The 10,184-nt window shown below is 37.3% G+C and overlaps 1 protein-coding gene across 1 annotated transcript in view; it reads right to left on the minus strand.

Moving 5' to 3' along the window:
* Nucleotides 1–9,162, minus strand: part of RORB (RAR related orphan receptor B) — a 49,827-nt gene extending 40,665 nt beyond the window's left edge. The window contains exon 1 of the mRNA XM_031058944.1: nucleotides 9,045–9,162. Coding sequence (XP_030914804.1) covers nucleotides 9,045–9,162 — 118 coding nt within the window. The remainder of the gene's footprint in view (nucleotides 1–9,044) is intronic.
* Between the last annotated feature and the right edge of the window lie 1,022 nt (nucleotides 9,163–10,184).

Genomic DNA, 10,184 nt, shown 5'->3' on the forward strand with positions numbered 1-10,184 from the left:
TCCTAATCCATGTTAGAGGGAACAGAGGGAACTCCTTAATAGAGAAGCACTTGCAGTTCTTTGGAAATTTTTCCAGGTTGGTCCTGCTCAAAAATTCCTATGCCTTATGGCCCTTAAATCTGTGCCTCCAGGCGCTGCTGTTTGTGAGGCTACTTTGAGTAACTGCTCCCGGGTGTCTGCCTGAGAGTCACGTGGATGGAGAAGGTCTCAGCTCTGGGACCATGTGCTGCTTTATGTTACATTGACATATGTCCATGTCAGAGGCAGGAACTACAATGAGAATAGAAAGAAATCTGCAGGAAAAGACAAGACAGAGAAAAAAAACCACCACAAAAATACCAAAGTACTTTTAATGTGACTTGCATATACCATTTGAAATTCTGATAGGAATAGAGAGAGAAGAATTTATCCTGAGAAACTGATTGCATTTAGCACAGTACTTTTTACTGTAAGCAAACAATAACTCCATGCATGAGTCTCAATTATAAGCTCTACATTCATGGTATTTGTGGATCAAGTCCCTAAATGCTAAAGCTTTGGGTTTCAATTAATATGTAAAAAATATTTTAGACTTTCGACTCTTCAGTTAATTCAGACCTTTATTTGAATATAACCATTCTATAAATTAGTAAATTCAGGTTTGTCTAGGAAATTGCAACCATTTCTCGTTAAGAGAACTCACAGAAAAGACATCCTTAGGACACAGAAGGCATTTGAACAAGTTTAGAAAAGTGTATTTTGCTACTGTCCCTGACATTTCTTTAATAAAAGAGCCGAACAGTTTCAGGATTCCTAACAGAAATCTTATTGTACAGGCCAGATAAAAAAGAAACCACAGTATTCCCAGAAGAGTCTTGAGATACTGTAATGAACATAGAGCATACCATGTTTCTTTTGCAGATATAATCACAGGTCACAGACTGCAGAATATTCTGAGTTGAAAGGGACACACAAGAATCCTCAAGTTCAACTCTTAAGTGAGTGGCCTGTATGGGGATTGAACACACCGCCTTGGCATTAGTAGTTGACACAGGGTACTACACTTTTTGCACATTCTGGTTTTATTTGTCCACCTATGATCTTATGTTATTTTTCTTACTCCCTTCACCTATTAAGCCAACAAACAGTTCAGGGAGCTGAATATCTAACTTTCTTTACTGCTATTATAAAATAAGTAGCTTTCTTCTGAACTCCTTAAAAATATAAAATGCATTGACCAAGTGCCACTTCCTAAATATTGAGGGCAAAAATTTAATGAACAAACAATAGTGGAGTTGCCACAATGGTAGCTTTCACCAGCACAGGAACAGAACTGACAAATCCCAACTTGATAAACTTGAAGAAGGAATTAGAGCAAAAACACTTAGCTCCACTTCGAAAGCCTTTCCACTTGTCTTCTCACCCATTTTCCTCTGATACTATAAGAAAAAAAATGGCTCCCACCTCTTTTCAAGCAAGTCTCAATCTGAGCCCACTTGTCCAATTTTCCAGTAAGTACATTGAGATGTACCACTCAACAAAAGCCTGCAAAATCACTATCACCCTAATGGCTAAGAATACATTTATATTGTTTGTATACATGCTGCACAGTGTAGCATCCTTCCTCAGTACCACAGAGTCATGTCTCTGCAGTATTAATCTCCTATTCTATACTAAAGTTGAAAGTTCTTTAGGACAGGAAACTGCCTCCAGTTTTATGGGACAGTCTAGAAAACGTAATGCCACAATGGAAATAAATTAATTCTACATGACTAGTAATTCTCATCCACAGATGATGGGATAACAACCTGGAATCTAATTCAGTCTCTCATGAAAACAGAAAGTAGGGTGTAATTCTATCAAGGAAGTAAATCTAAAATGATCTCAAGTATTTGAGATGAACAGTTACATATAAACAAATCAGTAATTAGAAACATCTTCAAACAAAACATTAACTCAAATGTGCCGCAAGAAAAATCAAAAGCACACTGCTGGGTTTTCTTTTTTTCACCAATAGAATATTACACATTGACAAAAAAATCCTGAAGGCAGGAAAATAATCAGGTTTCAAAAGTTATGTGGGTGAAATTAGGAATGTCAGATTTCTGAATTCCTCTTGAAAGGAAGGTAAGAGTCAACAAGGCAGCTAATGTGTCAGATGTATATTTGTGGGGACTGTCACTCACATGCATATGGTGCCTAACAGAGAAAAACAAAGGTCATATTTTATATAATTTCAGTTTAATACCTGAAGAACTTCACTTGAGAAAGACAGGACTATAATCTCACAGACCTGTAGCTTTGGTTTAAGGGGAAATAAAGACTTGAGCTTTCAGTATTTAGTTCTTGATCAAAAGATGCTAATAAAGCATGCCAGGAAAAAACTTTGAAAAGGAAGTCCTTTCTCCAATTTGTAAATCCAAGAAAGGTTGCACTTGGAAGCATCAAGGCTAATCAGAAAACTCATAGTGAAAAAAAACAACTGCTTCACCTTTCAAGAACTCCCATCATCCTTTTATTGGAGTTCCTTGAAAACTGCTGGTACGTTGGCCTAGTTCACTTTCATGTTTCTGTTCCTAACTGATTTCAAATTAAGTACATTCACCATTTTTATCTACTTGCCAACTCTGCCTTTTTTATCCTGACCTCTGTGAGTAGGAAATGCTTTTTTTCCTTGCATGTAACTGTCAGTAGAAATTTCCATGGTAAGTTAGGCTGGCAATGAGATCTTGGCATCCCCTTTGCTACTGGAATAGATGTTCTCTAGCTTCTCAGCAAGATGTTAGGCGCTTTGCATTTAATAATCTGAAAATATACAGCTGAGGATACTACTTATGTTTAGAGCCTCTGTCATACCTCATGCAGTGAGACCTATATAGTTAGTAATATCTCAGCAAGTTAATTAATTCCAGATAATGTTAATTAATGTCTGTAGATACATTAGCTGTCAATCATAACCCAAATGAGGCATTAGAGGAAACCCATACGGCACAGTTAACCCAGAAAACTAATGTTTTCATAAAATCTCAGCACTTTTGCACAGAGATACATTAAACTCTGACTGTGGGTATGGCCCCTGGATTTGTTATAGCAACAGAGACTCTGCAAAGCTGATGGTTCTCAAGCCAGTACATCTCATGAGCACAGATGTACAAATCTCAAGAAGCAGCAGTGCTTGTATATCTCTGTGTCTCACTGGACACAAATATTAGATGTCATCTGTACATAATATATAAAAATGTGTCTTGAGTATCAAAGTAAGCAATAGCCCTAGAATTTGGCTATTGAGAAATAGCCAGATGATCTGATAGATCATTGCTCAAAATAGAAATTGGGTACATTAGTGAAAAAATGAATGTCTTTTCCAATAAGTGCATGCAATAGTCACGTCTGATTTCTTTCACTGTCTCACACTCCTAGCTGAAGTTCTTTTAGTTAATAACGAATATCACTTGGAAGGTTATTTGGTAGTATGTTTTCTTTTCTCCTTCCTCTTTCATGACTTTCCAGTGGGGAAAAAATGAACAAAAAGAACCCCAAAAAAAACCCAACCCAATCCAACCCAAAGCAAACTACGATGAATTGTATACCAGCTCCCCTTACAGATCAATTCTGCAATTTTTTATGTAGTTACCCTCTGCATCCTTATTGTGTGCATTTAAAATCTATTAAAACAAAAGATCAAACCTTAGAAATATGCGTGATGATGATTGTAGAGTGACAAAAAGTTTTAAAATTATGTGCTGTATATTAGCCTTTTTGTATATGAAGAAATATGCTTATATCTGCACTGTAAATATGTCTTCCAGGAAGATGTCTTCCTGAGTTCCATGGCAATAATAATGTTTACTGAACATTGTCAAATGGTTTGAAATAGCTGAATACGAGTTCAAATGATTATGGCTGCTCCACAGCTGAAAAGGTAATTTAAAACTGCTCATATTATCTCGTCTTTTTGTATCTTATTGCTACACAGTAATTTTGGAGCAAGTCTGGAAAGAATTATATACTTGCCTTTATATTCACCAGAGAAGGTGAAATTATAAGGAGAAAAAATGAGCACAGTATAACAACCTTAAGTGATAATAAGCACTGAAGTAAGAAAAAATGTTTTGTTCAAATACTGTTTCTTTCCTTTCCTAAGTGTAATAAGTACAGTGGATCTAGCAGTATAATTTAACAATTTATGAATATCAGAAAGTTGTTACATTTGTGATGATCCAGGGTTACAGATGAGATGAGAATTTCAGATAGATTTAATATCTTTTATTAGAGCAAGAGATACATTCTTTTTAAAAGAAACACTTTTGGGCCCTTAGCTTTTTATCATAACTTAGATAGGAGCAAAGACTTCAAGCCTCTGCAAAGGCTGGATGTTTCTCTGTGAAGCAAAGCCAGTTGTGAGCAAAAAAAAGACAACAATTTTAAGAGCAGTGATATAATGTTGGAGATAATGATATATTTTGGATCACAAGATTTTTTATTTTCTGCAGACCTGATTATTTCAATTAATTAAAATAATTTGTATTTTTATAAAAATTTTGTGAATTTGTAAATTAACAAAACTCCTGGATTTCCACTGTGTTATTGCAAGATTGGTGATGCAATTTCCTGGACTCCAGAAAAATACTGTACACTTTGTTGCCACAAATGTCAGCCCAGCCCTCAGTGAAACACTAAGAGATTAGGAATCTGACAAAGGTACACAAATTGCTACCTAGAAGCTCTTTCGTTTCTTTAATCTGGACCAAACAGAGTGGTTGAAGTGCATAACAAACAGAAGTGTCAGGGCTTTCCCAGATTTTTTGGAATGGTTCACAGGCAAGGACGGCAGCAGAAGAGAAGCAGAACTGCCTGTATCCTCTGCTGGGCAGTGAGGAATAACACAAAGTACAGCCCATTGTCCAGATCCCAAAAGACAGAGCTCAGGTGCCTTTTCAGAAGCTGTGGCTCAAAACGCAATCCCTGAAAGTCTGTGTTCATAGAGGTCAGAAAGTGCCAAAGGATCAGTAAACTCTGATGGCTCACCTAGCACTCTGTAAATCTGTATAAAAGCATTTTCATTGCCTCTCAATATGATCATCTCTGTATTAAACCATAAACCCTTTTCCCCAGTAATTCAAATTCATGGAAATTATGTGTGTAACTTCAAAGGATGATACTACAGCAACACAAGCCATTACACAACACTAACATGTTGCCAAACTGATTATTTGGGCTCCACATGTGAGTTAAATCAAAGTTATTTAACTAAATGATCAAGGCCTTATCCTGGGCCCCCTAAAGAGCTCAGAAACTTGCCCTATTCACAGAGAAAAATTTAAGTATATAATATATGCTGAATTATTACGGTACAGTTTCTGTTTCCCTCAAAGACTCAAGCAATGGTTCTGCTGATACTGCACACTTTCCCTAAAGAGATTATTATGCTAATCCCAAATATTATACTACCCAAGCTATCCTATATTTGACTTCATCAGATACAATGTTCTGCAAATAATCTCTAGGAGCTTTAGCTAATGTTTATATAAGCTGGTCAGGATGACTGAGTAGTGGTGGCCATGTTGTCTATGCAACACTCTAAAACAGTGGAAGTGCACTTGGCCAAAAAATAGCTGCCTACACAGAAAATACACAGCAAAGTTCTTTCCTATAAGAATTATACTTAGTATTTACTCTGCCAAAATGTTTATCATAATTTCATAATCAAATTTCATAATTTTCATAATATTTACTCTGCCAAAATGTTTGTCATAATTTCATAATAAAAGTTAATAATTTAATAATTAAAATATTTTATAATATATCAGGCATTTAGCAGGACATATTACCTTCCCTCTCTACTTCTCCTTACTTAGAAAGCTACTTAGAGTGTGCCAGGTATTGCTGACCTGCTGTTTTCTGAATACAACCATCCACATCTGCATTCTTTTCCCTTCTGAATAAATGGACTAATGAACTCTGCAAAGGAAGAGTTCAGACACAATGATAAATACTTACAGTCCATTTTGCATGTTGAAGCTGGCTGAAATGGTCATACAGTAGTCAGGACTTGTTTTTTGTGTCAGATATGCACAGGTCTCTGCTATAGTTACAAAGCTGAGCAACACAGAGAAAGATGCTGCAGGAACACGCTGTGAAGACCTGTTTTCCAGTCTGCGGGATCACTACAACCTTACCTTTCCTCACACCCGGCCAAGTGTTACTGCTTACTGGAGTGGGATGGAAATGAACTTAAAACTCAATTCATCCCATAGTGGAAGGAGGGTGTAGTGGTTATTTTCACCTCTGTCTGTAGCAGCACCCTCTTCTCCAGCTTTTTGCTACCAGACTGCAGTTGCAGCACACTGACAATCTTTGCATCCCTTATCTCCTCCCCCCTTTACCTGCCCAGATTCATTTGAATGTCCACAAATTCCTACACTTGCAGTAACACTCAAACCTACACCAGTCTACACCATGCAAAATCTTCAAGGGAAATGAGGACTGCTGCACTGTGAGATTAGAGCACTGCAGCAAAATGAGAGTCTAACTTGCATTATCTGGGACTTTGTGTGGCTGCCATCACAGTCAAAGGAACAATTTCCAATCCACTTTCCTGCACCACTTTTCTTGCAATACCTTACTTTAAACACAATATAAGTCCTACAAGGCAAAATTATGAGAGACACAAGCAATAAAAAACAAATAATAGTGATTTCTACCTCTGAAATCATTCTGATGTTGCCTTCTTAAAACTTCCTGAACTTCTTCATATTTCCTCATTTTTTTGATTATCACTATGGATTTTCACTTTTGCACATTCCTATTTAAATCTTTGCTCCATCTTCTGAAAAGCATTTAAATCAGCTGGAGATATTCTTGGATTTGCATCTGTTGCTGTTTGAAAAAATGTTGTACTTACCAGCTGTCTACTTACCAATTTAATCTGCCATCTTTTAAAGACAGTAGGAAGAAATAATCTTAGTAAAATTCCAAGTACAGTTGTCTCAAGGGTAGACTCGTACAACATGTTTAATATCCCCCTCTTTATTTTTCACTGTAATGTCCCATAATGTAAAGGAAGTGAAGAATAAAAATATTTCAACTCACCAGTTGCATTAAGTTTTACATTGGTTTGAATATCACACATTTTGTTGTAAATAAATAAGACTTACAGGAGCAGAACAGTAGTCTTCCTACTAGCCTACTTACTCAGAGTTACACCTGTGCTGTTGCAAAAGTGGAGTCTTAACAGACTGCATTAACAAGATTAAATGGAAGAAGTAATAAGGCACAGACTGTTCCATGTCATTAAAGAAGGGAAGAAGGTTGCTGGAGGCACTAAGTAATGAAAAAATATTTCCTTTTGATAATCTATTCATGTATGCATTTCCTATTTCATTCCATTGATTTTTAAATTTTTTCCCCTTGAAATTCTGAATAAATCTCAGATTTCCTTTGTCATCAGTTTTTGTTTCAGATATATATAAAGGCAAGGAGGACTAGAGTGGCAGATGTAAGATGCCAAATTATTATAGATAAAATCCCCATGTTGTGAAACGTCATAAGCCTACTTTCAGCCAGAGTTAAAAAGTAAGTTTACTTCCAGTGTTTTTAGATATCATGTGACAGACCTGTCTGAATTGCCCCTCTTGAATCCCAGGTGCCCTTAGGTTGCACAGAAAAGGGGAACTTAGGGGTAAGCTCTCAGTATGAATCTCTAACAGAGCTGCTCAGAGCCTGGAACTATGACATTTTTTCCCGCCTGTCCTTCTGTAGTGGTTAGAACTGCATCCTGTTTCATGGGTTGCACGTGCAAAGGCATATAGTGGCTGTTGTGCACCCAATGTGGCGCAGCTGAACACAAAGCAAGATTTACACAGGCTTTCTGTCAAGAATGAAACACAGCAAAACAGTATGTGAGAAGAGAGCATTTCTACAAGACAACTAATACCTCACATGCACTGCCTCCTACTAATTCATTTTTCCCTTTTGAGTCTTTGTGGACTTCCTGTGCTTTGAAAGAATTCCTGTCCCCTCCCCGTTACATACTGTCAGGCTTTTCTGTGGCACTGTTACCCCACTTCCAGGTAACCTTTCCTTTTTAATCCATTTTCTTGTGCCCTAATCTTTCGTATAAAGAAGTTGTTGGAATAAGTAAGAAGATTCTAACAGTTCTGTATTGCTAACCCTGCATATCAATTTCCTTGGAATTCATGCCAAAGATAAAACAGAGAGAACTTAATTTTCAAGATTCAGTTAGCCTGATACATACAGAAGACTGCTAATCATACATACTACTGGGGAAAAAAAAATTCAAAGTTGCCATCTCAGCCATCTTTGCTTTGAATCCTTGCAAAAAGATTTTCAAATAAAGAAACCCATGCAAGAGTTCTGAAGTTTATGAAAATAAGCAGCACTATTGGAGATTGGGAAAAGTACAGAAAACAAACAAATACATGAGCTGGGAATAGTCAGGCTGAAAAAATATTTTCCCAACAATACAGAAAACATTATTTGAAGGATAGTAAGGATCAGTTAATTACTTGCAACAACTCATTTAAATTTGCATAAGCATTACACAGCTATTTTTTTCATGTGTGTTTCTAGAATCAGTCACATATAGTCACATACATGTGTTGCTCTGGGTTTATAATCTTAAATACAGTCTCCAACTCTTAGCCTGTGGCATTTTGATGAATAAACATTTTCTGTCTTGGTAAAAAACATTTCACTCTCTATTATTTTATTAATTGAAGCTCTTTGATGTTATGGAGCATAACTTTTCCTGACTGGGTAAATAATTGGTGTATAATTTTCCTTCTGTTGCAACACTGTTTCATTCTGCTGAAGTACTGATTGCCTAAGAAGATCTTTAAGTCTCACTGTTTCATAAAATATTAGAGTTTCCCATTAGACACACCACTTTCCTCTCGGATAAAAAACATGGATCAAAGAAATGGCCAAAAGAAATGAACAATATTTAAGTGAGTTTTTCCCCCCCTCTTTTCCCTCTGTAATTTGTGTAACTGAAAATTAGTTCTGCATGAGTCAGAAAGAAATCATAGATTGCTGCCAAATACTGTGTATCCTTCTGATGCAGGACTTAGTATCAAAATGGTACCGGACAATGGCTCCAGATACACCAGCTTTCAAATCCAGAGCTGCCATTGACTGGTAGCCCAATAAATCCCACTGCATGTCCTGCTGGATTTGTGCTGCCTCTACAGGGATCAGGGTGGGATCTTCAAGGCTTCAAGAGCACAGTGAACTGCCTCTAACTATGGGAAAACAGTAAGTTCTTCTAATAAGCCACCACACAACAGGAACTTAAGAAAAGCACAGATGGCAAATAGGGAGGCATTAATACCAGACCTAAATGGAGGTGAAGGTTTGGAACAGCACATTAGGCAAATTCCATTGCGCAGACAGTGGGAAGAGTGCGGGTGGAAACAACAGGAAGATGCCAGGCCTGGTGAGGCAGATCTGGTTAACCTATCCAGGCAAAAATTCCCTCCATGGCAAACGGTGAGAAAGGAAACAGCTGCTTACACACGTGCCATTCCAAGTTGTGGGCACAGCATCTACGCCTCATGGATAGTGGGGACCTGGAAATGAGGGATATCTCCAGAAGAACACTTTGGGACCCCCAGGACTGAGCGAATCAGTGTGAAGAGGAACAAGCAGGATTCCAGAGGAATCCATGCAGTGGTATCTCTTGCTGAATCTCTCACTCTTTGTCTTCTCCCTTTTCCTCCTATTCCTATTGCTGTCTCCACCCCACATTAACAATTAAATAAAATCTGTACTATTGATTTTGGTCTTGTTTGCACCTTAACTCAGTCAGAGGCATCTCTTACCTGCTGGATCCTAACAAAGAGCAGGCAGAACTTGGATAAGGAAATCTTTGTAATATTTACTTTTTGAGATGAGACCTGATTTCAAGAAGAAAATGGAAGTATTTTAACTCTTACAGAAATATGATGATATGAACTAATTCTCAGTTTGTATTTCTAGAAATGTAGCCCACCAACTCTCAGCTGGAAAAAATCCTATGTTGAAAAATGATTTCAAGAGCCAAACAAATACAAAATGAATACTCCACTCATCTACAGCACAGGCCACAGCAAGCTCTGAAATCCATACATTAAAAGCTCCCTTTTGACCATGAGCCGGCCTAATAGCCTGAAGCAACAGACAATCTCAACAAAAGGCATCCCCAT

Source organism: Geospiza fortis, unplaced genomic scaffold (genome assembly GCF_000277835.1).
Source record: "Geospiza fortis unplaced genomic scaffold, GeoFor_1.0 scaffold279, whole genome shotgun sequence".
NCBI classification, from domain to species: domain Eukaryota; kingdom Metazoa; phylum Chordata; class Aves; order Passeriformes; family Thraupidae; genus Geospiza; species Geospiza fortis.